We start from the raw sequence: 26,669 nt of genomic DNA, 5'->3' as shown, positions 1-26,669 counted from the left end.
CACATGGCAAATAAGTGGCAGAGGTCGGAATACAACCCAGGAGATTTTACTGGCTCTGACTTGGGAATAAAATTTGCAGTTACCAGACAACTAGACCATCTTGGGCCTTTGACACTCTAAAATCCCAACTTCAATGTTCCTGATGACTGAAATAATTTACAAAAGGATTGCTTAAAATTTCAAATAGCCACCAACTGAAGGGCCAAACTGTGAAATTCTAATAAAAAATGTCTCTGGGAATTTTGCCTGAATAAGAATCTCAGGATTTGGCTCATCACTTGTAGGTTAAAAAAACGTAGCATCAAATGCTTGACAAGGACTTGCTATTTAATGGAAGTGCTTTGTTTGACTTGAGGGATTTTTTTTATGGGGCCAGATTGACAGCCCCGGGGAGCGAAACCCTCAATCCACACACAAAAAAAGGTACAAGATGGGGAGACAGCAGCAGCACACCATGCCTCAACCCTGAAATGGGAGAGGGACAATCAGTTTCTGTGCCAGCTCAATCCAGTCTTCTCTGTAGAATTGCTCAGTTGAAACTGTGCATGTGTGTGTTTAATTTGAATAGGACCATCTGTCCCCGGATTTAGACCAAAACCTCAATTCGTATAGCCAACAACCACCTTTGATAACTATTAGCCTGTGCTGGATGTGAACCAGTGATTTGATCTTGCTTTGGTCTCACTACGAACACTACAAACTATCCATTTGCAAAAAAGGGCTTTAATTATTAACACTCTTTGATATATCATTGACATATCAGACTTAAGACTCATATTAAACTGTTTTCTTTTTAAAAGAAATATTGCAAATATTAAATTTGAGCATGAAAATGTGTTCAGATCACACCACCGCGTGACCAGCTGCAAGGAAAAAACTGAAGACGAAAGGCAAAACAAAAATCATAGATCGTTGCACTATTCATACGATACCAATCACCTGGATATCTGAGTGTATATAAACACATACCCTTAAAAAAAAGGGAACACCTAAAACTAATTACATTTTCATGTTTCCTCCTGAAGATAATTTTGAAGCAAAGGCTAATTAGAAAAGCTACTGCTCTTAATCTTATTTCACAGAGACTTTATTTTCATGCTTTGTGAAAACAGTGTTACTACAATTGCATCCAGAAGGGTATCTGACAATAAGATTTACTCTAACATAAGAGCTGTGTTTTAAACAAGCAAACGGATATTCATATCAAAGTGGCAGCAGAGATTAATCTCGCTAGGATCCTGGATAAGAGAGAGACGGATTAAACTTCTAAATATAAAACTGTATTGGAAATACCAAAGTGGAGCCAGTCCTCAAGAGTTAATCTGCAAACTCTAGTACAGTAAGGTATACAGGCAGAATGCTAACAGGTGCAGTTGTGTGCAGAATGGAAATTGCACCACACACCGGTTCTTATAATCCCCAATGGGACATCAAGGATTGGAAAGCCTCCAAAAAGGCTTTGGATCAAAATTTCCCAGGACACAGGTATAAAAGTAAGACATCTGTTTGATAAAAAGCAAGAGCACATTTCCCAAGCCAGCCTTTTAAATTTTAAGGCGCTATTGAAATATGAAACCTCTTGCAGTCACTTATTAAAATACTGGTCTTTGATCATATATAAAGGGATCCTTAGTAAATTTACAGCCTTTTCCACTATCACCAGACACTTACTTTGTGATACACTCCTTAGACTCACTGTCAATCTTTAGTTTGTGGTACACTACTGCCCCGACTGCCAAGGGTCCAGCATCACCACAGAGAAAAGTAACCCTTCGTCCATTCAGATTACGAAGTATTCTCTTCGCATAATCCAGGGATCGCTGCAAGAACTTCTGGTCTTTTGTGACGCGGTATAGTTGTAGGTATAAAAGGGCTATGCCTAGAACAACCATCGACAAACAAAAACAGAACAAGAAGATATTTCCTTTTCTTTCCACTTAAATGGCATTTTTCAATTACCTATTTCTCCTTCCCTCTGAATCAGTTCCCCAAAATGCTAGCAGATACCTGTGCTGTTAACAAGATGTAAAATCAAGGCTCTGACCAGTAGTATCTGTTACAGATCCCAGGGAGAGAGCAAAAGGTATCCTGATGTTTCAATTTGGACAACTACAATGGCCTAAAATTTATTTATTGTTTGAAAGACTAGAACTCAACTAGTCACCCCATTTCCAGAGCGTGAATGATCAGCACTTTTGAGGAATTTAGGCTCAATATGCCTGTGTATAAACAAATACAGTACACACATTATATGATAAAATGAATCCTTCACTGCATGTGTAATTTGTTTTAAAGAGAGCCCTCTGATGCACTCTTTGGCTGTTATGAAATGTCAAGTGTTCAGCTGTCAACGCTGTATAAGACTTACATATATTCCACAGTCAGACAAATTAAAAGAACTATCATTAAGGTGCTTTAAAGGTAATTACAGATTTTTTCATCCTGCTCCGAAGAAGACTTGTACTGGAATAGCAACATAAAGGCGTTGGGCTGCACTGCTGTTTGAACTTAGAAAAGAAAGCATTTATATGAGCAAAAATATGACCATGGGTGAAATTCAGTGCAAGGCCCACTTAAACCCCATACAGAGGCTGTACTGGGGGGATACCGGTGGAATGGCTGTGCAGGGGTGCCTGCACATCCCCTATCCACCATGGAAAGGTTCTCCGTAACATCCCTGAATAAGCTGGCACAGAAGTACCACAATGAAGGTGGGCTTCAGAGCCACATTTACACTGATTCAGTGGCCCCAGTACCGCCAAGCAATTGGAGCAGAGGGCCTGTGGCTACTATCCCAGTCCATGGGCTAGAATAGTAGCATCAGGAGTAGGGGGGCACTGCACTGCATCCCTGCACTGTGGCCCAGTGTTGTGGGGACTGATTGGATTTCTACAGTCAACCACTCTTCTCTTCATACATAGAGCCCAAATACTTGGGCTTTATGAAGAGGGAGTGGATTTTAAATCACAGGGCCCAGGTCTGCAAACCCTTACTTGTTTATTAGCCCTTACAATGGATTCACTGAGATTACCTGAATAATTAAGTACAACTCACAGGAACAAGGGTGTGCAGGATCTGGCCCTAATAGGTTGCCAACTCTTACATGAGTTTCATGTTACTTGCATGTCTTCGTTATTAGGCACCAACATCACACCCTATTCATCACAAGATTTTAAACAAGCTTTTATGAAGTATATTGCAAGGTGCATTTACTGTTCACCATTTATGCTATTTGTTTACTCTTGGCACTTGTCTCAGCTTGGGCAGAGAAACCAGAATAGTCATTTTCAGTGTTGGTGTCACTTTTTGGTTTTCATACGCTGGCACAATGCTGCAGGAAAATGGTTACATTTGGGAAAAATCGTTTTTGCTGTAGTATTTAAAAACAAAGTAATGGGAAACATTCCTTCTCAGATTAGATTTTGTAAAAGCTTAAAATAAATAAATAACTAAATCTACATTTTGGGTTACCGCAGTTGACAGGCCCTTTCAGAATGGCAAAAAATACCTTCCATTACATCGCAATACCCAACTATCTTGTCGTTCCAGCTCATGAGGAGTTTGTTTCTTTTATTCTAGGACTCATTTTATTACACTTGAGTTGTTTAGTCATAACACCTCTCTCGTCAATCACTGAATGTCAGAACACTGTTCTGCTAGATTTCTTTTAAAATGTCAGTGTGAAAATTGTCTGCTTTCACTCAAGCGACACAAAATTACTCCCATTTTTAGACTTTAAAATAAACTCATACAAGCTGCCAGTTGTCTACAACTTCTCCACACAGGCACCCACAGCACCATCTGTACAAAACATTCAGCTTCCCTCCCAGGACCATTGGGAAGAAAGCGAAGTAAAGTGCTGCACCTCCATGTCCTGAATGTGGGCAAATCCTCTCCCAAATTTACCATGGAGAGGTTTTCCCAATCCAACCTTTCATGTACCCACATGACATGAAGGTAACAGAATGAATCCTCACAGGAAAAACTGCAAACATGCTGTACTAAAAGCATTACTGTCTGCAGATTGATCTGGGCAGGGCACGAAGAGTGATCCCACTGCAGAAAGAACTGGTTGCACTTATGGATATGTCTACACAGCACTTTGGCTTGAGCCTCCCAACTGGGATCGACGGGAGGGCTAGCAGGGCTCGCGCTAGTGCTCTAAAACTAGCTGTGTAGACAGCACTTTGAAGTTGCAGCTCAGGCTGGAGATGGGGCTCTGAAGCCTAGGGCAGGGTGTAAATGCACAGCCTGAGCTCCAGCTTGAGCCGCGACTTCAAAGCTGTCTACATGGCAATTTTTAGAGCAATAGCGTGAGCCCTGCTCCCACTCGCTCCAAAACACCATACAGACATACCCAAAGAGGCCAAGACGGAGAACTCTTCTGGCAACTAAAAGAGCTATATCTGGGTTAACTAGAACAATCAACCCTGATGACTGCGTTCTTTGCCACGAGGATCAGGCTGGCTAATTCACATTTGGTCCTTGCACTTGCATAGCACTTTTCATTTTCAAAGCACTTCACAACATTCATTTATCAATCCCCATGACACTCATTCAGCCATTTGTCCAGCTCCACACAGAAAAGTGTGGAAGACAGAGCAAGAATTCCAGAGTCCGGGTTGCAAAAACACGCCACTCTCTCACCCTCCTGGTTTTAGAGTTGTTTTGCCATCAGCCGAGTCATGAAACACAATTCAACTTAGTGGACGAAGGTGAAAATATTCTGTGTCAGTAAAATATTTTTTAAAACAAAAAAATGTGAACTCATCTTCGAAGATGCACTGCGTTTGCAGTCAGACTCTTCAAGTACAGAAACCAATTTTTTCTCTTAGGGCCAGATCCAACAGCCATTAAATTCAACGGGCACCCTTCCACTAACATTGACAGACACGGGACCCAGACCCTCATAGAATATGCCTTGCACAGACCTACCATAAGATTATGATGCAATTGCCATTTCTGCCAGAACACAAAACCCTCACACCGGAATGGAAACCATCAGGGGCCCCAATAAGTCAATTAATTGGAAGTGTTCTATTCAGATCCCAGACTTCTCACCTGTCCAGCCAGTATATGCAGAGCAGTCATGTGGGTCTGCTGTCTTTAGTCCCTCTTCCATTTGCTGCAGCAGGTCTTTGATTTTACTCTGGATCCGTCTTGTGAACTGAGAACGGATCTGAAACCAGGACAGAGAAATTTAAGGAGAGGGGGGTGAAAAGAATTCAAACTGACTTGGAAAAATCAAGCCTGCTGCTGGCGAAATTTTTCTTATGCTTTAGCCAGTTAGACTGTACATAACACATAAGCAGTGGGAGCTGGTCCTTAGTGTCCTCATGCAGTTTATAGGCCTTAGCCTAAGAGGAAAAACATTTTTATCTAGTCACGCTTGCATCCGAATATTAAAATAAAGTCCTTTCAGATGCCCTTCATGTAAATGTAAAGAATTATATGGATGCCATGGTATTAATAGCATTTGTTTTTAATAATAACCCTATGAACTTATATGCTGCCTTTCATCTGAGGCCAGGTCTACACTATAAACTTACATCGGTAGAACTACATTGCTCCAGGGTGTGAAAAAGCCACACCCTTGAGCAATGCAGTTCTACCAACCTAGCCCCTGGTGTAGACAGCGCTATGTCAACAGGAGGGTTTCTCTCATCGATATAGATACGGTCTCTCGCAGAGGTGGATTAACTATGCCAATAGGAGAAGCTCTGCTGTTGGCATAGTAGCACCTTCACTGAAGAGGTGCGGCTGTGCCGCTACAATGTTTTAAGTGTAGACCTGCCCTGAGGATCTTAAAGCACTAAACAAATCTAACGCTACTCCTGTGAGGTAGGTAAAAAGTATATTCAGTTTAAAAGTGGGTAAATAAAATCAAACAGAGATTAAGAGAATTTGCTCCCAGCACCCAAGAAGCCAGTACTTTGCTCCAGGTCTGTGCCCATCATCAGCTAGCGTAGCAGAGTGAACTCAAATATGAACAGAACCCCTGATTACCAGGTCCCTGCTCTAATCATTAGGTAATACTGCCTTCATGGATTGAACTAGTGTGCCAGAAATGGTTGACTGGGAAGAATAAAGGTGCATAATGGAAGAGATGAGAGTGAAGGCTTCAGTTAAATGTTCTATTTTAATGAGATGCTCAAATAGCTCAGAAATTGTCCCCATTCCCATTCCTGTTAATAACAAACCCCACACACAACAATTAAAAAAACCTCCTCTCCTGGTCTAAAATCCTGATTATTCCATGAAAGATAAATCCGTAGGAGATGCAATTCATATTTTTCTTCACTCCTACCTTAACAAAATTTGATTTTATATATATCAATCATGTATGGGGGTGTTGTTAAAGGCAACTTCAATAAAATATGAAAAGGTTGAAACAAATTAATAAAAAAAGCAAAGAAGTTGTGTGAAAGCAGCCATTACAACTCACCTTACACTATCATGGCTAAGTGAAAGGTCAATAGATAGGATTTTCAGTTTCTGAAGTTTATTTTTAGGCAGATTGCAAATCATTAAATGTAATACAACTTCTCGGGTGAGTACAGCTGCTCATGTGTTTGCACGACCAAATCTTGTGTGCTCAAAGCATGTAGAGTGGTAGTTTTCCTGCAAGGGGTATAGTCTTCTGTACGAATCCCTGTGTAGTATGTTCATTACAATTGCTTTATCATAACATTACAGGCACTTAGTGCATGACTGGTTTTATTTTTGATTAGGGAAGTTACGTGCAGATGTGATTCAGTATAATCTGGGATCCTGCATTATCACCACCATTTACTCTGTCACTAACGGCATACAAGAAGATACATTATGGAGTACTGCAATAGTTCACAGTTAATGGAATAATCAATTATCTATAAAGTACTACCCTATTGACTTCCATGGGGACTACTTCTGTAAGTAAAGTTATTCATAGTTTCCACATTCAAAAGGTGAACACTAAGCATCCTATAAAAATGTACTTTTATAATACAAATTCTTTTGGCCATTTTTTTCGTCATCGAAACATTAACCCCCTCCCACAAATGTTACAATAGGTTTGTAATATGTGTCCCACATAGGTTTGGATCTTTAAATAATATAAAGTACAATTGTCCATTTTCGAGGGGGGGGGAAAGAAATTGATAATCCTTCCAATCTTTGATTATGGACAATTTATTTCACCGACAAGTCTTTATTGAGTTCTTACCAGACAATCTGGTAGATCAGTACTTCACTGCAATGATTCAGACAGTATGTCACTCAAAAAAATTTGAGAAGGGGCTTTCATTTTCTTTTCTGATAATCCTTTGATGATAAATATGATGACCCCAATAATTTCTTATTAGACATTCAGATGTACACCTCCAGGGTGAGGGTTCAAATCCACCAGCCCAAGCTGGTAGTCACCCAAAGCTATTCGCAACTGACAGCTGTTCAGTGACCTAGGTTTGGTGGTCACAGCCATTTCCCATTAGACAACAGTAGTGCAGCCCCAACACAAAGGGTGGGCAAAGATTAAAACCAACATTTTCACGATATAAGGAGACTAAACTGTTCTCTCTCCCCTTGAGGTGGCCACTCCAAGGACCAAGGCATACTGGGGGAAGAGCGAGGAAAGGTGGTACTGATGCAATCCTCTATACCTCTTCTGTGGAATAAACAGAGTGAAATGGAGGACTTCAGTCTCAAAGGCTATTAAAATACTGAATGCTAAATGGACAATAAATAAAAATAAGAGAATTTAAATGGTCTTTAAATTACTGAGCACATTCCAAGACAAGGTGGGTGAGGTAATATCATTTATTGGTCCAACTTCTGTTGATGAAAGAGACAAGCCTTCAAGCTACACAGAGCTCCTTGTCTCTCTAATACCCTGGAACACAATGACTTCAACAAAAATGAGAATATTCCAGTCATATATTACTAAATCATGCTGTCTTGCATGGCAGGTCCCTCCAATGGAGGTCAAATTGTTTAGAGGAGGGACTAGGAAGTAAGGACACCTGGGTTCTATTCTGGACCCTCTCACCTGGGTAAATAATTCAACCTCTTTATGCTTAAATTTTCCCTGGCTTTAAAATGGGGATAATACCTACCACACACCTTGATAAAATGCTTTGAGAAGCGAAGATGAAAGGTACTATGGGCTTTACTCTGATTTCACTTAAACTGGGTTTACACCAGTGTAACACCATTGACCCCTGTGGAGCTACTCCAGATTTACACCAGCCTAAGTGAGAACAGAATGAGTACCAATTGCTAGTACTATTCAAAGCCCTGCCCAAATACTTACTACATTTTTCTTTTTTTGGTTGCTCTGAAGGTTTAACAACTGAGCAGGTACATTATTTGTTTGATAATATTTTACCCCAAGTTTTAGGAACACATTCGTTTAAGAATTCCATTCCTTCAATCCCAATCATTTATTTTGGTGCATGTCACTGAACTTAAAAGTGCGCGGATTTTCTGCAGAAAAATTTAAATTTGTTTAGAAACAATCCTGCTTTAAAAAAAAAAAAAAAAAATCTATTCTCGGTTTTACTTGCCTGCCTTTAAAGACCTACCCAACATGAAGAAACACTCAGAAGCTCCACTCCTGCAAGCTGAGCCATGCGGTCTAGCCCTGTGGCCGCATTAACCCCATTCACTTTTGCACTGATCCGCTTAATGAAAGATACTGGGATGGGCAAGTGTGGGGAAATATGGATTTTATATACATTTCATTTAGAAAATGTGAAAAAAACCCAAAGATTCTCATGGTAGATTTACAGCTGAGAAGAACGTGTACTATTTTGTACATAGCATAAACAACATATTCATTTTTATGACTATTATTCCAGCTGGTGTTCATCCTTTCATGCTGGCTTCCTACCATGCCTATTTCTGGTAATAGAATGCACAAGTGGGGGGTGGGAAATCTAACTTCTAATAGCAAGGTATTAACTTTATTCCTGGTTTCCCCCGAAGTGTGCTGCATAAGGGGATGATAAAGTATCAGAGCAGAAACGGCTCTCTTCAGAAATACAGTTTCTGTTTTACACCTCCTCTGCTGCTGGTGAAATAAACCCATGCTATCTTCCCAACTGCTACTCTGTTCTTTATATATAGAAAAAACAATTCAAATCCACCATGACCTGTGATTTTTACTGTCAGTTATGTGGGAACTGAAAAAGCTCTTTTCAACCTGAAACAATAGAAGGCCAGGAAACATAAATACATAATTCTGCAGATTAAATGCTGCATAATGGATTCATAAACCTGAACAGTTTTCCACTGCTGGTGGTGACCTGTGTGCGCACGTGTGTATGTATCTATAAATAATGTATAGTGTGCATACACACAGGACCTAACCCAAACCCTCTGAAGTCAATGTGAGTCTCAGGTCCGTAGACAGTAAACAACATACAATTTAACTGAATTTTGGCATATATGAGAACCATAGCTTGTATGTCCTTTCATGTCTACATGTTCCACACCTACTTTTGTTAGCCCAAAGACTTCAAAGTCAATCTAAGGTCAAGTTCAACAACAAATCTCATTAAAAAAAGCTAAGGTACGGTCAGTTTAAAAAAAAAAGTGAATGGGAGGTTACCAGTCATACAATTATTTGTTCAGTTTTCTTATATTTGTAGAGCTGGAGTCTAAAAATTTCATATGGCTTGGAAGAAAGTCTCCCTCTTGCTTAAATAAAAGAAAGGAAAAAGAAATAAAGAGCTTGATGTTATTTCATGGAATTCAAACTAAACAGCAGGAAACTCTTTGAACGACAGGTAGGACTGGCTCCATCCTGTACTTTATGTACAATATTACTGGCAACTCATTAGTTTACTCCTTGGTACAGGACCAAATCCTGCATATTAATTTCAGCTTTTTTTATGTTTTAAAAAACCCCCAAACCATTGCAAATTATCTAGTATAACAATATAAGAGTAAGAGGGCTAATCCATCACTGCATTCTATGTCCAGCTATGCTATCTGAGGTTACAGTAACATAGATCAATACTTGCTGAATTATCCTCATATTGCAACCGTAGCTGATTTTGCATTTGTGATTTTTATGTCAAGCCAGCCGCCCGACTGGATCACGCAATAGTCAACTTCTCCTTTCCTTGAAATGTCATAGGTCATAAATACAGCCACTGGAAAGTCTGATGATTTGAAGGAATACTGTCAATTTAAAATCCAGTAAATTTAAAGGAGCAAGTAAGTTAGCTTCAGGTGCCGCCACACTGTCTATTTTAGGTGCTCATTTGGCCCCATCACCACAGCATGTGAACACCTCAATCTTTAGTATATTTATCTTGACAATGCCCCTCTGTGGAAGTGAAGTACTATTTATTTATTTTTATATTTTACAGATGGCAAATGGAGGCAGAAAGAGACTAGGGGCAAGGTATTTAGGTGCTTTTGAAAAACCCATTAGGCATCTATCTGCATTTTTAGGCGCCTAACTCCCACTGAGAAACCAAGTGCCTAGGTGCTTCTGAAAACCCCACTAGGTGTATATCTGCATGTTTAGGCACCTAAATATCTTTGTTAACCTAAAGATATTTGGCCCTAAATGGACTTCCCCAAGGTTACACAGGCAGAGCAGGGAACTCAACCCAGGTCTCCAGATTTGCCAGCTAATTCTCTAACCACTGGACCGCCTTTCCTTTGGATTATCAGCCCCTCAAGCTCTCTGCAAAGTTTTGTGGTTTTACAATCACATTTCATCTTTTACGTTTTTCTCTCCCCTGATGATGTGTGACAAAAGCAAAACCTCACAAACAAAAGGAGAAACTTACTGACGATACAGGGGAAAACAATGAAACTGACTATGCACAAGGTCCTGTCAAGTGAACAAACAGAAACATGTATTTCCTTCTCATCTCACTCAGTCATTTTACATAAAAAGATTTCAGTCAGAAGTATGATTTTTAAGTTGATGACTTCTTTTTAAACACACATACTTTCTATGGCTAGGGCCAGGCTATCCTGCAACAGACCACTTTGGAAAAGTGAACTTCCAATAAGCACCTGATTAGAGACAAAAGGCAAGCAAGGGTAGAAAAATAAGAGAGGGGATGGGAGGGGAGCAATGCTAGCAAGGAAGAAGAGAGAACATACACACTCTGGGTGAAATTCTAGCCTCACTGATGTCAATGGGAGTTTTGCCACCAACTTCTATGGGGTCAGGATTTTACACTTTATGCTCAGGACCCCATGGTTATCTGAACAAGTGAGATCCCAGGTCCTCTTTCAGCCCCATACAGCCTTCTTGGAGTCTCCTCTTCTCACCTCCATGGAGCTCCTGCAGGAGCAGAAGTAGGGTCCCAAAGGGTTCTGGAGGACTTAAGGGGGAGCACTGCTCCCCGCAATACCAACACAGCAATCTCAGCAGGGAAGGTGATATCTTTGCCCCAGTGCGCCCTTGTCTCACCTGGGTGGATTAGTTTCAGTTTTGAAATGTCAGCCAAGTTCAGTCTCAATGGACTATGCTGCAACAGTCATGTTATAAGTCACTCATTCACAGAAGTCCTACGCTCACGGCCTCCCCCAGCATCCCTGTTGTACTGTATCCATGCACAGTTAGATAACTGGTATGCTGTCCCTTTAAGACAGGCACCGGAAGTGACCCTGAGACACAGGCTTTGTGTGTGTGTATGTGCACTAAACTGTGCTGCTGATAGAGTGTGTACTGGAAAAAACTCCTCCATAAAAGGTCTGCTTAGTTTACCCTGTCTGGGCGGATCCCCATTCCTGTGAGCAGTCTAAATGAAGACAATATACAGGCGTGGCAGCATTCAAATTCATTGTATTTTTTAAATATAATTTTGACCGAGAATATTGATGCTGATTTTTAAGTATTTTCTCCAATTTTTAATCACTTTACAAGTTCACAGTTGCAGGAAGTTATTGGCATTTAGGGCAATGCTTATTTAATGACAGTAGACATTGAGGTTCAAAAAATTAAAGCTTTATTACTGTTAAACTGTCAACTACATATGTTAAAAATACATAAAGTAAATATCCTTAGCAAACTGTAGTTCTCAAACAGCATTTTTCCTACTTTGTCAATCTGTAAATTTTGATTATTAATGGTGCAAATTTTTTTTAAATCGGTTTGAATGTCTACAGTGAAATTGATGCTTACCCAAAAAAAAAAAAATCTAATCTTTCCATGTCTAACACTACACTTGTGGAGCAGAGTGAGCGCTTGTCTACGCACAGTTTGAGCACCTTGAAATTTTTGTGTTTGGATAAGCCCTTGAACTCTGCTTCCGGACATGGAGAAGAGGTGAGCTGTGAATGAGGCAGTGTCTAGGCTAGGAAAGGGAGAGATGTTTGCTAACATGTGCTAATTAGCATAACACCACTTAGCAATGTTGATCGCAATCATAGTTGCCAAGAGGTTTTTAACTGGAGGAAACGCCTCAGAAGCAGACCTACTTTGCCAAGGCAATCGTTGCCAGTTTTGGGTTAAAATTCTCTTAAACCTTGGATGCAGGCGTAATGAAATGTTATCCTTGTTGTATGATTAAAGGGCAGCAGAATTGTAGTTAATATGCCCTAATCCAGGGCATATTATATGTGAATGTAACTCTCATTCCCTAAGCATGCGACAGCAAGCAAAATTCAAGTGATGGACAGAGGGTGGGGTGGGAGGATAGGTGTTTCTATTTGGGGATGATGACCTTGTTTCAAGGTCCTAACTGCCATTTGACCCTCCTTCTCCAGTGTTTACAGAGAGAGCTAATTAAAACTCAATTGAGAGTCCTTGTTTCTTTGCAGCAATCACTAAGAGCTGAAAACACTAAATGGAACTGCAGCTAAATGCTGTGTGATAAGAGATGCAACAGCAGCGAAGTCACCCCCCTACCTAGCAAATCCTAGAATTGTGATTACTTTGGTCATGGTGCTGTCGGATCAGACTAAGGACACAGCAGAGCAGTGGTGGTGGTGGTGGCAGCATCATTTGTCCCTCACGCAGTGAGTGGAGGTAAGCCACATGAACGAACCTCTGGACACCCAGGATTGACTGACCTCAGACAAGAAATTGTAAGCGGGGTGTGGTGGAGGGACAGGGGGAGTTAAATGGACCTTGGATTTTCATACTGCACGTTGGGAAACTACAGCAAAGAAACTGCTCAAGAGATTGTGGGGTGTTTTACTTATTGTTACCATACTTCTGAGTCACTGTTGCTGTCCTTTTCCCCAAATCAAGCGGAGTTCCCTCTCCCCTCGAAAGTCTCCTTTTGTTATGCACAAACTCAGTGCTTGCGAATGGGGGCATACAGCCTTACTGGAGGTGCCCCATGCTGTATTCAGTTTTCCCAGGTTTCTGGGTGGGGCTGGAGCCATTTTGTTTTGTAATGCTAAAAGTAACCCCCCCAGACACTGAACCTGGCCTTTGTTGCTGCCAACACTACCTAGAAGAAGGGTTACACCAGCTAACACATTTGGTAAACACACCTCGTTTTTCTCCTCTAGACAGGGCTATACATGCCACATCGCTGCCTTGGAAGGCCGGGAGCGCCATCCTCAGAGCACAAATAGGCCTCAGCACCTGCAGAATCCAGCTAGGTGATATATCTCTTCTGAGTTCTGGTACCTCTGTGACTCATCATTTAGCAAAATCCTTTTTTTCTGTTTTTTATTAACTTACTATTCATTTTTGCATCTTTGACTACAGCTGCTTTTCTGAAGAAAAAAGGACAGACTGACATTTGGCATTGTCATCATACAGCAAATGAAGTTTAAGGGAGATCTAACAACCCTGCTGCAGTTCACTCCAATCCCTATGGAAACAAACTCCAGTTCTGCAAAAGCAGTCCTTATTGAACGTTCTGAAACACTGACTACAGAACACCTTATCCTGTTTTCATTGATCTAACATTCATTTTCATGCAAGCCGCATAGTTAGAACTTATGTAAACATCAACAGCTATAAGAAAAACAACTCTATGCTGTTTTTAGAACAAGTTCTTACATTCATAAATCTTATCTTTGGGGAGAAAAAAAGGGCCCCGTCAACACTGGTTCTCCACTTGTGAGGTAACTCCCTTCTCTTCACGTGTCAGTATATTTATGTCTGCATCTGTAATTTTCACTCCATGCATCTGAAGAAGTGGCGGTTTTACCCAAGAAAGCTGCTGCTCAAATAATCTGTTAGTCTTTAAGCTGCCACCGGACTCCTTGTTGTTTTTTTAGTTACTTTGGGTGTCTAACTCAAGATGCCTTAAAAGGACCTGATTTTCAGAGAGCGGGTGCGCAACAATTTCTGTAAATCAGGCCTCTAATGCACCTTAAGTTGGGCACCAAGAAGTCACTATTCACTTAAATTCCCAATATTTTCAGAACTGTATAAAACACCAACAACTTCTAAAGGAAGTACTGGAGTATGAAGAATAAATCTAAGGTATACATGGTATCCAAAACGGCCACTTGCCTCATAGTATATTTTCGTTAGCATGTATTATTACAATAAAACCGAGATTATCCAAATACAATTACTCAAGCTTACAGATAATGGAGGGAATTATAAATGTAATGACTAGATTCTGGGTGACATAACCCCAAGTTTTTAAAAACAGAGGTGGAGATAACTGGAGGTTACACTCTAATTCTTCTCAAACACTGTGAACATAAACATATATACAGTATGCATACAGCCAAAAAGTTCTCTTACAGCCCAAAATATCTTGCATCTTGGAAGTCCATTTATTTTCACCACCAATAATTCACATAATTGAGTTTGTTTAACCAACCAGTCAGAACAAGATTTTTCTATCAGCTCTAAATTCAAACTGGGATCTGATGAAGAGCAGGTAGAAATCAAGCCATGCTCTGTCTTTAACCATTACTACCAGTAAACATTCTGAAATCAAAATTTAGGGTTTCATCCACGACAGGTACACGGGCCAGTCTTTAAGCACATGTGTAAGTCCCAAAAAGGAGACAAACCATATGCTTAAGTATTTTCCTGAATAAGGATAGACGGAAACACATGCATACATGTTTTCCTGAGTTGGAAGCCTTAACTTGTGATGATGGACAAGGAAGAAAAGAACACAACTGTTGTTTTTCTAAGCCTGAGTGGGCTTTCTAGTCACATTTTTTTGTTTTTAGTTAACATTATCTGGAAGAGCCACAGGGAGCAAATACATGTTCTGCACTGCTTGACTATATTAAGCAGCACTGGGCTTGAATGCAGTATCACAGAAATGTTTAACCAGGCCAGCCCAGGAAATGGCCTTTTGTCCTGATTAAGCAATATTATTACAATCCCATCAAACCACTGGACCATCCCATACATTTAGGAAGACGCACACATGTACACTAGAGGCCTGAGCCTGCCTCCAGTGAAGTCAGTGGTAAGATTCCATTTAAATTCAATGAGAGTAGGATTGAGCCCTAGGAAAAGACAGAGCCTGCTGCCCGAAAAGACACAGCTGTGAGATGCCCAACATAGCTGACACTGAAGGAGTAAACAGCCAGGCAATGATGGTGATGCACTTCACAGACTTTTTGCATGTCAAGGAAGGATTGAAAAACCATTTAAAGGAACAAATAGAACTAGCATTATACAGAGACACAGCCAAGGAACTAAACGCCCCTAAAAATCACATGAAGATGTCCCCATTAAAACGTCGCATCCCCATTAAGCAGCAATCTTTGCAGTTAAGTATCATTAATGTCCTACTTAAAAGTCATCCTAATTAAATACAGTGTCTAGTATATGGGTTGTGAGGACACATGCAACATTTTATTACGATATTTTTAAATCTAATGACATAGATCAGCTAAACCAACTCTTAGTTATTGAGTGGATTTTAAAAAGCAGCTACCGCATATGCTCACTGGTCACTTGTCATAACTTTTGTTCAGCACTGTCACAATATTATTTAAACTTCATCATGGAATCATGAGGGGACAGAGACATGGTGATGACCTGAAGTTAAAAAAAAGATTTTATTGCAGGATGAAGCGGAGCACAAGAATTGATACCACTGAGCACTGGAACCCTGTCCATAGGGTAGATCTACAAGTCTGGTGGCATGCAGAGTACAGACAGCGCATGCCCTGCTAGTATGGGTATAAACAGCAGTGGAGAGAGTGAGGCACATCTTAGACACGCAGAATAGAGTGCCCTACACATCTGAATCTCAATGTATGAGCCCTACGTGGCTCCCTACACACCCATGCAGTGCCTTCCTGCCAAGTCTACACTGCTATTTTTTGCTGTGTAGCGTCCCACTACCTCCCCAATGCGGCAGCTGTTCCACACTGCAGTGAAAGGCTTTGAGAGGGAGAGCTGCCAGAGCTTTTCCCTGTCACAGAGAAAGGCTCAGTCAGAAGGGAGATAGCAGGGAAAGGTTCCAGAAGTGGGGAAAGACTCAGGCAGTGGGGAGATGCTTTCCCCACTTCCTCTCTTTGCCAGTCTTTCACTGTGGCATGTAGCTACGTTTACCCTACACACTGCTGCAAATGGAGGCAAGGTCTTAATGTGCTTCTTCTATCACTAACATATAGACAAAACTGTTAATAGGTGAATCTAAATATATATATACATGTATAGCTAAAAAAAAATGTGGAACCTTCAAGTTTAATTTCTAACACTTTTGTTGCTAAAGAGACAGTTAAGTGAAATGAATGAAAATTAAATGAATGGAATATTGCATGTTGGTCCCAGGTTATTAGACATTTCCCAGAACTGAAGAAGAGCCCTGTGTAAGCCTGAAAGCTTTCCTCTCTCACCAAAAGAAGTTGGTCCAATAAAATGTATTACCCTGCCCACCTTGTCTCTGAAATATTGCAGGCTGATTATTCCTGAGGGAATTCTGCACCAAAAAATTAAGAATTCTGAGCACATTTTAAAATTCTGCAAAATTCTGCATATTTTATTTGTCAGAACACCACAATATAGTCACACTCCTCCTGATAGCCCTGGCGGCCAGGGCTCCTGCTGTCAGTGTGAGACCCAGCTGCCCACGGCTGACAGCAGGCAGGAGTGCTGGGGGAAAGTCACAAATTCTGCAAGAAAAAAATAAAATTCTGCAGGGAACATTGATTCTGTGCAAATTGTGCATTGCACAGTGGCACAGAATTCCAGCAGGAGTAGCAGATGCATTTTGCTATGAATTAGAGAAGACCCTTTGTTTGGACTCTGTAGCCCTTTGATTCACTTCCCCTGTGCCCCTTATAACTTCCAACAGGTTTCCACTTCCAATATTTTTGGATCTTTTGATAGTTGAAATAATAGCTGTAATTTTGTAAATTCCTTTGAATGTTAAGCCAGTCCTATGCAGGGTGGATGGATTTAAGTCAGCAAATAGGAAATCTTGATTTACAATAATCAGTTTTAATCTAGTTTTGCATATGTACCTTTTAGTTAAAGAAAGGTTGATTCTTATTTGTTGGTAGCCATTCAAGCATGTTGGTTTGCAACCAAATATAGTCATTACAGACTAAATTTGGTACTTTTATTTGCTAACCAGGAGGACATACACTATATCTATCTCTATTTGTTCAAGCAATTACATGGCTTAATCTGCCTTAAAATTCTTAGTACATTTTTATTAGAAAATTGTGAATAATGTATTTCTTATTTACTAGAAGATTAATTTTATTTTTGTTTGGGCCAGGCTCTGTTTGGATGGAAATTCAAATTCAATTAAACAAGCACAAAACCCAGCATTTAATTTTTTTTTGTATTAATTAAATAAAACTACTACAAAAATACATGTGCTGGGTACACAGGAAAAACAATTTATCAAAACAAGTTTTGCATTTAAAACTAACAGGTTTCTAATTAACAATAATTATTTTGTCTCCAATAATTACATGGCAGTGATTTGACGACCTGTTAGTTAAAAACTAACTGGTTTACTAAACAAACGAAGCAGTGCTGTGACTGGGCAGTTAGTCACGCTTCATTGTTGGGGGAGAACTCTCCCGGTGATAAAAAATAACCACCCCGAATGAGGGGTGGTAGCTTTATCACCGGGAGCCGTAAAGCACTGTCTAGACTGGCACTTTTCAGTTTGTTTACATTTACGGGAGATACTGCTGACTGCTTCTTATTTACAACATCACCTGAAAGTGAGAACAGGCGTTCACATGGCACTTTTGTAGCCAGCATTGCAAGGTATTTACATGCCAGATATGCTAAACATTCATATGCCCCTTCATGCTTCAGCCACATTCCAAAGGACATGCTTCCATGCTGATGATTCTCGTTAAAAAAAATAATGTGTTAATTAAATTTGTGACTGAACTCCTTGGGGGAGAATTGTATGTCTCCTGTTCTGTTTTACCTGCATTCTGCCATATATTTCATATTATGGCAGTCTCGGATGATGACCCAGCACATGCATATTTTAAGAATACTTTCAAAGCAGATTTGACAAAATGCAAAGTAGGTACCGATGTGAGATTTCTAAGGATAGGTACAGCACTCGACCCAAGGTTAAGAATCTGAAGTGCCGTCCAAAATCTGAGAGGGACGAAGTGTGGAGAATGCTTTTAGAAGTCTTAAAAGAGCAACACTCCGATGCAGAAACTACAGAACCCGAACCACCAAAAAAGAAAATCAGCCTTCTGCTGGTGGCATCTGACTCAGATGATGAAAATGAACATGCGCTCTGCTTTGGACTGTTATAGAGCAGAACCCATCATCAGCATGGACGCATGTCTTCTGGAATGGTGGTTAAAGCATGAAGGGACATATGAATCTTTAGCGTATTTGGCATATAAATATCTTGCGATGCCGGCTACAACAGTGCCCTGCAAAAGCCTGTTCTCACTTTCAGGTGACACTGTAAACAAGACACAGGCAGCATTATCTCCTGCAAATTGAAACCAAACTTGTTGGTCTGAGCGATTGGCTGAAGTAGGACTGAGTGGACCTGTAGGTTCTAAAGTTTTACATTGTTTTATTTTTGAATGCAGTTATTTTTTGTACATAAATCTACATTTGTAAGTTCAACTTGCATTATAAAGAGATTGCACTATAGTACTTGTATTAGGTGAATTGAAATATACTATTTCTTTTGTTTTTTACAGTGCAAATATTTGTAATAAAAATAACTATAAAGTGAGCACTGTACACTTTGTATTCTGTGTTGTAACTGAAATCAATATACTTGAAAATGTACACAATATCCAAAACATTTTAATCAAATGGTATTCTATTCGTTTAACAGTGCAATTAATTTTATTAATCGCTCGACAGCCCTACTATATATATCTCACACACACACCCCCTACCTTAACTCCCCACCCCACAATCCATACAAGCATAGATTAAGTTTATCATCACTTTTCTAAAACTTTTACATATAGTTTAAATCCAAATCACTTCCAATGTAAAAAGAACACTTCAGCTATGTAAATGACTGACCTATAAATCTATAAAAAGAAAAGGAGTACTTGTGGCACCTTAGAGACTAACAAATTTATTTGAGCATAAGCTTTCGTGAGCTACAGCTCACTTCATCGGATGCATAAATCTATGACATCTGAAAAGGTTAGCTGTTTAAGTGATTAAGTTAACCAGATAATTTGAAATAGCTTTGTTTTCACATCCCAAATTCAGAATTCCAATGTATAGATTTATAAAACAAAGTTTTTATGCAGAAGTTAGCCCTAACTGTCTCACATTTAACATGACCATTTGAAGAGCTGGCCCTTCTCTAAAGTGGGTGAGTTTTATATGGCTAACTTGACAATTTATGAAGTCAAATGGATTGCTTGATAATACAGTGCCTTCTATGGCAACTGAAGTACCCCATATATTTGCAGCTGTCATTATGTGAGTCACATAGTTCTTACTCACCATTCCACTTGTGTTGTACAGATGGGGATCATGCAAAACACTGAGGTTTTCTTCATATATTTTGATTTTTACAAGCCTTGTTTTTTTTTATTTTTTTACAAGCTTTTGATATTTACTATAATCCTGCAAGTCACTCTATATAAGCACACCCCTGAACCTCTGTAAAGACCCACAGTCTTCAAAGTGGGGTCTGTCTATGTTACAGGCTAGATTCCTATATCACTACCTCCACGCTCAAAAATAATGACATGAGATCCCAGATATAATGCTGAGGCCAAATGATATTCCAGGAGGGCCCAATAAAGTCAGAGATTGATTTCCTCCATCCCCAAAATCTAAAACACACACACACACACAGAATTCCCCAAAATCTCATGAGGAAAAGTATACTCACATAATCTTCTGACAAGACCAATTTACGAATGAAAAACAGAAACAGTCGGGGGGATTGGGGGGGAGCAAAGTAACTCCATTGACTTTAAAGCAGCTTAAATCCATTTAATGGGACTACAAATCTGACTCCGTCTTTTTCCAAAGGAGGAAAATAAGACAGTTTTCGACTTTTAATTCTTTAAAAATGGAACACCTGCTTTGTAGTAAATAATAAGGTACACAGGTGACTCAAAATACTTACAAATTAAGCTGCGCACTTAGCTACCAACTGCCTCGCTAATTTACAGTGAATGCCATGTGTGACAGATAAAAATACACAGGCACTGCAATTTAGCATGCTCCATTATAGCGAGACTGGCAAAATGAAACAAATTCCTAGTGTAAATCTAGAGCTAGAAATTCCTGAAGCATGAAACTGCAGTGGGAGAATTTCACTGAGTTAAGGATTCATAAAATTCTCAAATGAATCAGAATTTAAAATGTTCTATGATACAGTTAATATTTTCTTCCCACATGCGTTTTATAAATGTAGCTTTCAGAGTAGCAGCCATGTTAGTCTGTATTCACAAAAAGAAAAGGAGTACTTGTGGCACCTTAGAGACTAACAAATTTAGTGATCTGATGAAGTGAGCTGTAGCTTACGCTTAAATAAATTTGTTAGTCTCTAAGGTGCCAGAAGTACTCCTTTTCTTTTTATAAATGTAATTATTTTAAAACAAAACAGAAGCAAAAATCTTCCTTCATCACATTTTCCAAGTCACGTTCTCACTTTTGTGATGCTCTCAGCTTGTTCAACTGAATAAGCAGGTATGAATGCACATTTTCTCTAAAACCTGGACAGAACGTGTAGAATCTAAAGTAGGGCTGGTGTGAAAAGATGGATCTCCTGTCCTGCAGATGATCTACTTAACACAGAAACACTTGGAAAGTTTTCCCTAATGCAATAAAGATATTTAGATAAACCAATTCCTCCTCCCCCATATTGAACACATTTAGTATGTGGTCCTACTTGCAAAATTCATAAATTAGAATTTATAACCTTGGTTTTATGAAGATTTTTGATTTATACTTACAAAAGTCTCTGGGGACATCCAGTTTTAATTCTAATCTCAATAACATTACATCCCCAAAACACATTTTCCTTCTCTTTTCAAAGAAGAAATTATGCCTTTGAATATACACACACAAATTCCACTCACAGTAGAGACTCAGAGAAGGATCAGAATTTGGCCATTAAAGTTAAGGCACTGATCCTGCAAATCACTCTATGCACATAGCCCTACAGTGGTACTGTGGATGCAGTGATATAGGAGCAATTTGCAGAATCGGGACCTAATTGACTTTGGTGCTAGTGACTGAAAAAAAGATGACACACTAAAGAATCGAGAGTTCTATTTATCTACAAATTCTGCATGTGCAGCCACAGTGCAAACTTCCTCTCAGTAGGTCTTCATTGTGTCTTAATCCCGACCTGAAGGCACTATTACTATAGACAAGAGAGTACTCCAATCTGTGAGTCCATTCTCATTGCTGACAAGATGCCCAACACAGATGCCAATTAGCATTTGATTGTTTTGGCAGGTGTTCTGATGCCAAAGGTTTCTTTTTTGGTTAAAGAAGGAATCCTAGCCATAGGAGCACTACCACTATCCTATATTTAAAATAAAGCTACATTAAAGTGTCAAGATGATTATTGAATATCACAGAAATTCAGAGTAAGTCACCATGTTATCCTTTACTCACCCACGCAGGTCTTGCATGATTCTCAAAACGGCAAGCTGTTACTCTTACATCCTACATGAGCTGTTACCAGTTTTAAAATTCAGTAATTCGCAGTAAGAGCAGAGGTAGAACCGTCCAGTGGTATTGAGAAGAAAGTATTCAGTGATTAGAGTGGGTGCCTGGGACTCCCTCAAAAGCTCAATTCTTTGCCCACTACAGACTTCCTGTGTGATCCTGGACAGTCATTCAGCTTTTCTGTTTCTTCTGTAAAAAGGAGACTAGTACTTCCCTATCTCACTGGGGTGCTGGAGGGATTTATACATAGTAGACTGTGAGGTGCTCAGATACTAATGTGACGGTGGCCATATCAGTATCTAGAGATCTTCTCCTGATTAAATATTTTGGCAAATGTGCATCATTTGATGTAATCACAAGGCAAGAGACTCATAGAACCAATTAAAAATTACAAAAAGAAATTGTCCTTCATGTGTACATGGAAATAGCCATAGATTAAAAGGGGGAAGGAATGGCTCAGCAATATCTAAAGAGTGAGTGCGAACTCCATCAAAGACAGAGAAATCCATCTTTTCTAAAAATAGCATAGACTAAAGGCTTGGCTACACTGTCAATGTGCGGCAAACCAGGGACACTGCCACAGCACAGTGAAAGTCCCACTGCACCATAGCAATGCTCATAGAGGACGTTACTGCACGGCAAGCGAGCGAGCTGTAGAGTCATACTGTGGCTTGCTGCATAGTAAGTCACTATGTAAACAAGCCCTGAGAATATACTGTGGGGAAAACTGGGCATTTGAAAGGGAAGTGACCCAACAGAGGCTCTCTCTCTCTTCCATTCTCTGCATAACTTTATTAATGAAATTTTGATAATTTCTGAGCTGTAACATATACAGTAAAAGCTGTTTTATCCAGCATGTTGGGGAAATGGGGGTGCTGGTAAGTGAAAAATGCTGGTTAACCAAGAGAAGTAGTTTGAGTGCAGGAAGGGTGCGGGGCTTGGGCTCAGGGAGGGGGCTCAGGGCAGTGGATTGGGGCATGGGAGGGGATGCCGGGTGCTCAATCTGCGGGGTGTTCACCTCGGGCGGCTCCTTGCACTCGGAGACCTGTCCTGGTTACTCCTAGACAGAGTCACGGCAGCCTCCACCCGCACGTGCTGCCCCCACAGCTCCCATTGGCTGCGTTTCCCAGCCAATGGGAGCTGTGGAGCTAGCGCTCGGGGCGGGGACAGCGCACAGAGCTGCCTGCTGCACCTCCACCTCGGAGAAGCCAGGACAGGTCGCTGCTTGCGGGGAGCTGCCCGAGGTGAGCGCTCACCATATCTTGCACCCTGCACCACCTCCCACACCCCAACCTCTACCCCAAGTCCCCTCCTGCACCCAAACTCGTTCCCAGAGCCCGCGCTCCGCACCCCCTCCTGCGCTCTAACCCCCCAGTGGCCCCACACCAACTGGACTATAAACTGGAATTTCAATGAAGATCATAAATGCCGGTTTATAAAGCTTTCCAGATGGTGAAGTGCTAGATAAAACAGCTTCTACTGTACATACATTGAGGGTTGCAGATAAGGCTAGTGTTTTCAGTCTTACTCTGAGGCCTTGCCTTCACTGCAAATAAAAGTATGTTCCTACCTTGAGTTAAGAGTACACCTTTTTTTCTTCAGTGAAGACAAGAACTGAGTATTCTTATTTTTGTGGGTTTAAACTAGAATCCAAGGCTTTGTCCACACTAGCGGTGGGATATAGGGTACATGAAATGCCAGTGAAAAGCAGACTGCATCCACACTGTGGTGTGTAGCTACACACGGCATGGAAAGGCTCCGGCATGGTGGAGGAAATGGGGAAAGGCTCTGGCAGTGCGGTGGAGAAAAGAACTGGCAGCTCCCTGTGGCACGGAAAGCATCCAGCAGTGGGGGAGGCAGCAGGACACTACACTGCTGAAAATAGCAGTGTAGATGGGGCAGACACTGCTTGGCTTTGTAGAGGGCAGTGTAGGATATACCCTAAGGCTCTGATGTATCTTTACTCTCCTAAGCAGTGCTTCACTGTCTACACTGCTATGTATAGCTATGCTAGATGGGGTGCAGTGCATGCATACTACATGCCACTATAAGCACTGACATAGCCTGAATGGGCTGGGAGGGCGGGCGAAGCGCTGTGTAAGGCATGTGGTCAGAAACAAGCAGGTCATTCATCCAGTTTGAAACCCGAAAGTCTTCCTTTTGGGTGGTTTGTGCGCCGGCTGGTACTGAGACAAAAGCGAATGTCTTTTCATTTTCTTTGGTTTTATCCAGCACTGGACAGGGAGAGGGTACCATTTTGAAAAATGCACCCGCCACCCCCAGTCTGAGCCGCACGCAAGGTCTGTCAGTGGGGGTGGGGGCAGCGGAGCAACGTTCTCTTAAAAATGGCATCCTCTGTGCGGTGTGATCTCACATGCACATATGCGCGGGGTCACACCAGCGGGATGGGCTCACACCATTTCTGGAAATATTGGAACGTCCGGTATTCTGGGGATGTGTGAATGGCGACCCTAGTAGGAAATGGCTAATGCAGGTAAGGTGGGGGTATAAGGGCGAGGGCCTATGGGGGGCTGCGGGCACTGCTGTGAAATACAGCTCAATGCCAGTGGGCAGGGAGCAGACGGGTGCAATGTGCTGCGTGGGGGCGGAGAGAGGAGCCGGTGCCCTGTGAGTGTGGCAGGGCGGGAGGGAGGCATGATGGGGTAGAGGAGGTAAGCGCGGGGCTGGAGGACGGTGGCAGGTGGCTGTGGGGTTGTGCAGGGTACAGAGGGGCACAGGAGTGGCATGCAATGGAGCCAAAGGGAGGGGAGCCCCTAGCGCTGCGGGAGGAGGCCCTGGCAAGGCAGGGGGATGAAAGCCCAGCGCTGTGGCTGGTGGGCGTGGGGGGAGCCACACGAACCTTTGTCAATAACCCCCCCCCCTCCTCCCCACGTGGCCACGCGCCTTCCCTCCCGGCCAGCGCGGCCCCCTCCGGGCGCTGCCCCCTCCGGGCGCTGCCCCGTCCCACCCTCCCTCAGCCCGGCCACCAGGGGCGACGAGCAGCGCCCCCCGCCGGGCCACCAGGCGCGGGCGGCAGCTGAACGTTCCAGAGCCCGGCGGGGTTCTAGAACACTGGAAGGCAGCCGGGGCGTTCTCGAATGCTGGGAGGGAGGGAAGCAGGCGCCCCCCGGGGCCCAGCGCGCGGGCGCGCTCCCTCGCTCACCTTCCCGTCCGGGCCGAAGGGGAGGGACTCAGGCTCTTCCCCGACTGGGGGGGGCGCGGGGCCCCGCTGGGTCTCCGCGGCCTCGCTCGGGCTCGAGGCGGCGGCGACGGCGGCGGCGGCTCCGTGGAGCTGGTAGTCCGGGTAGGGGTTGCTGAACGCCCGCTCCTCCATCTCCGCCTCGCCCCCCAGCTGCAGCTTGAGTCGCTTGGACATGCTCTCTCCCATGGCAGCCTGCCCCCGGCCCGCCCCCTGCTGCACGGCGAGCCGCTGGGGACACGCGCCCGCCCCGAGAGCAGCAACGCGCTCCCTGCTGCAGCGCCAGCGCCGCGCCAAGGGCTGGGGCAAAAGCCGGTACTGGCGCCGGGGAAAACGCGCCCTTGCCTTGATAATAACGCGCGGGTGGGGCCGACTTGCCCAGCACTTAACGCGGCTGCTGGCACAGCGGGAAGGTATCAGGCTAGCTGTGCCCCCCACCTCTGAGAGGCAGAAAACACCAACTTTAAAAATAAGGAAGCAGGCTGCCGCTGCTGCCGCCTGCCACAGTACAGGGCTGGGAGAAGAGGCGCGCCCCGCCCCGCGGAACATTAAGACATGATGGGCACAGTTTCCTCCCCTTTCTGCACAAAACGGCACGATCGAGAGGAAGCAAGGGCAGGCACAGTAAAAAAAAGCCTCCCGCCCATCGATCGTTGCCAGGAAAGCTCTTCTGCGAGAGAGCCACTTTAAATCCACCGAGCCTTGCTCGCACGTCCAAAAAACCCATCGGAGTTCTTCATCTTCTCCCTCTCTGCTCCCCAACCCTTCCGAAAAATAAATCAGGCTGTTGCTGCGAACACCACCGAAGACTGCAAAACTGAGCTCCTTCCTGCTGCCTCTGTCTCTCTGCAATAGGGAGAAATCCTCTCCCAAATTATTTTACATAATAACCAGAACCACCGAGGGGAAAGAAAATGCAAAGTATAGGCAGTAAATGATCAGTTCCTTCATCAGTGTCATCCGAACCCTCCAGCTTGCTGCAACCATTCGGAGAGAATGAGAAACACCCTATAGAACTAATCCCTGACCCTGATAAACATGTACGTAAATGGTAAAGGCTCTACCCTTCCTTTACTCAATGCATTGATATTCAGCTTTCATTCATAGCCCATCCACCAAACTGATGACAGCAGCAGCCTTTCTCCAATCCATAGTCACAAATCCACACTTATCGAATCAATTTTATAAATATGACAAAGAACTCCTGGACAGAGGGGGATGAGGAAAAGCAGCCTTTAATCTTCTTCCCCTTCAGATTCTAATTTCCTCCTTGCAGTTTATTCTTCCTGTGAAATGTGTGTCCCCCTTGCCTTGGATGAAGGAGGAATACATTTTGCATGACAAGATCAGGGTGGAGGGCTGCCTGCACACTCAACTATTTCTAACGGTCAGTTGAGCTGCCAGCTTTCACCAGGCTGTCACACACCCAAACCAAAAAGGACCTACAGCATCTACACATATACA

At 42.3% G+C, this 26,669-nt stretch overlaps 1 protein-coding gene across 1 annotated transcript in view; it reads right to left on the bottom strand.

Moving 5' to 3' along the window:
• LANCL2 (LanC like glutathione S-transferase 2) overlaps window positions 1–26,241 on the bottom strand; it is a 53,283-nt gene extending 27,042 nt beyond the window's left edge. The window contains exons 1-3 of the mRNA XM_084620486.1: window positions 25,170–26,241; window positions 5,062–5,179; window positions 1,672–1,879 (exon numbers count right to left, since the gene is read on the bottom strand). Coding sequence (XP_084476612.1) covers window positions 1,672–1,879; window positions 5,062–5,179; window positions 25,170–25,754 — 911 coding nt within the window. The 5' untranslated portion in view covers window positions 25,755–26,241. The remainder of the gene's footprint in view (window positions 1–1,671; window positions 1,880–5,061; window positions 5,180–25,169) is intronic.
• Between the last annotated feature and the right edge of the window lie 428 nt (window positions 26,242–26,669).

This window comes from Lepidochelys olivacea (genome assembly GCF_965140295.1).
Source record: "Lepidochelys olivacea isolate rLepOli2 genome assembly, chromosome: 2".
Lineage (NCBI taxonomy): Eukaryota > Metazoa > Chordata > Testudines > Cheloniidae > Lepidochelys > Lepidochelys olivacea.
This window is presented reverse-complemented; position numbering and strand designations above follow the sequence as displayed.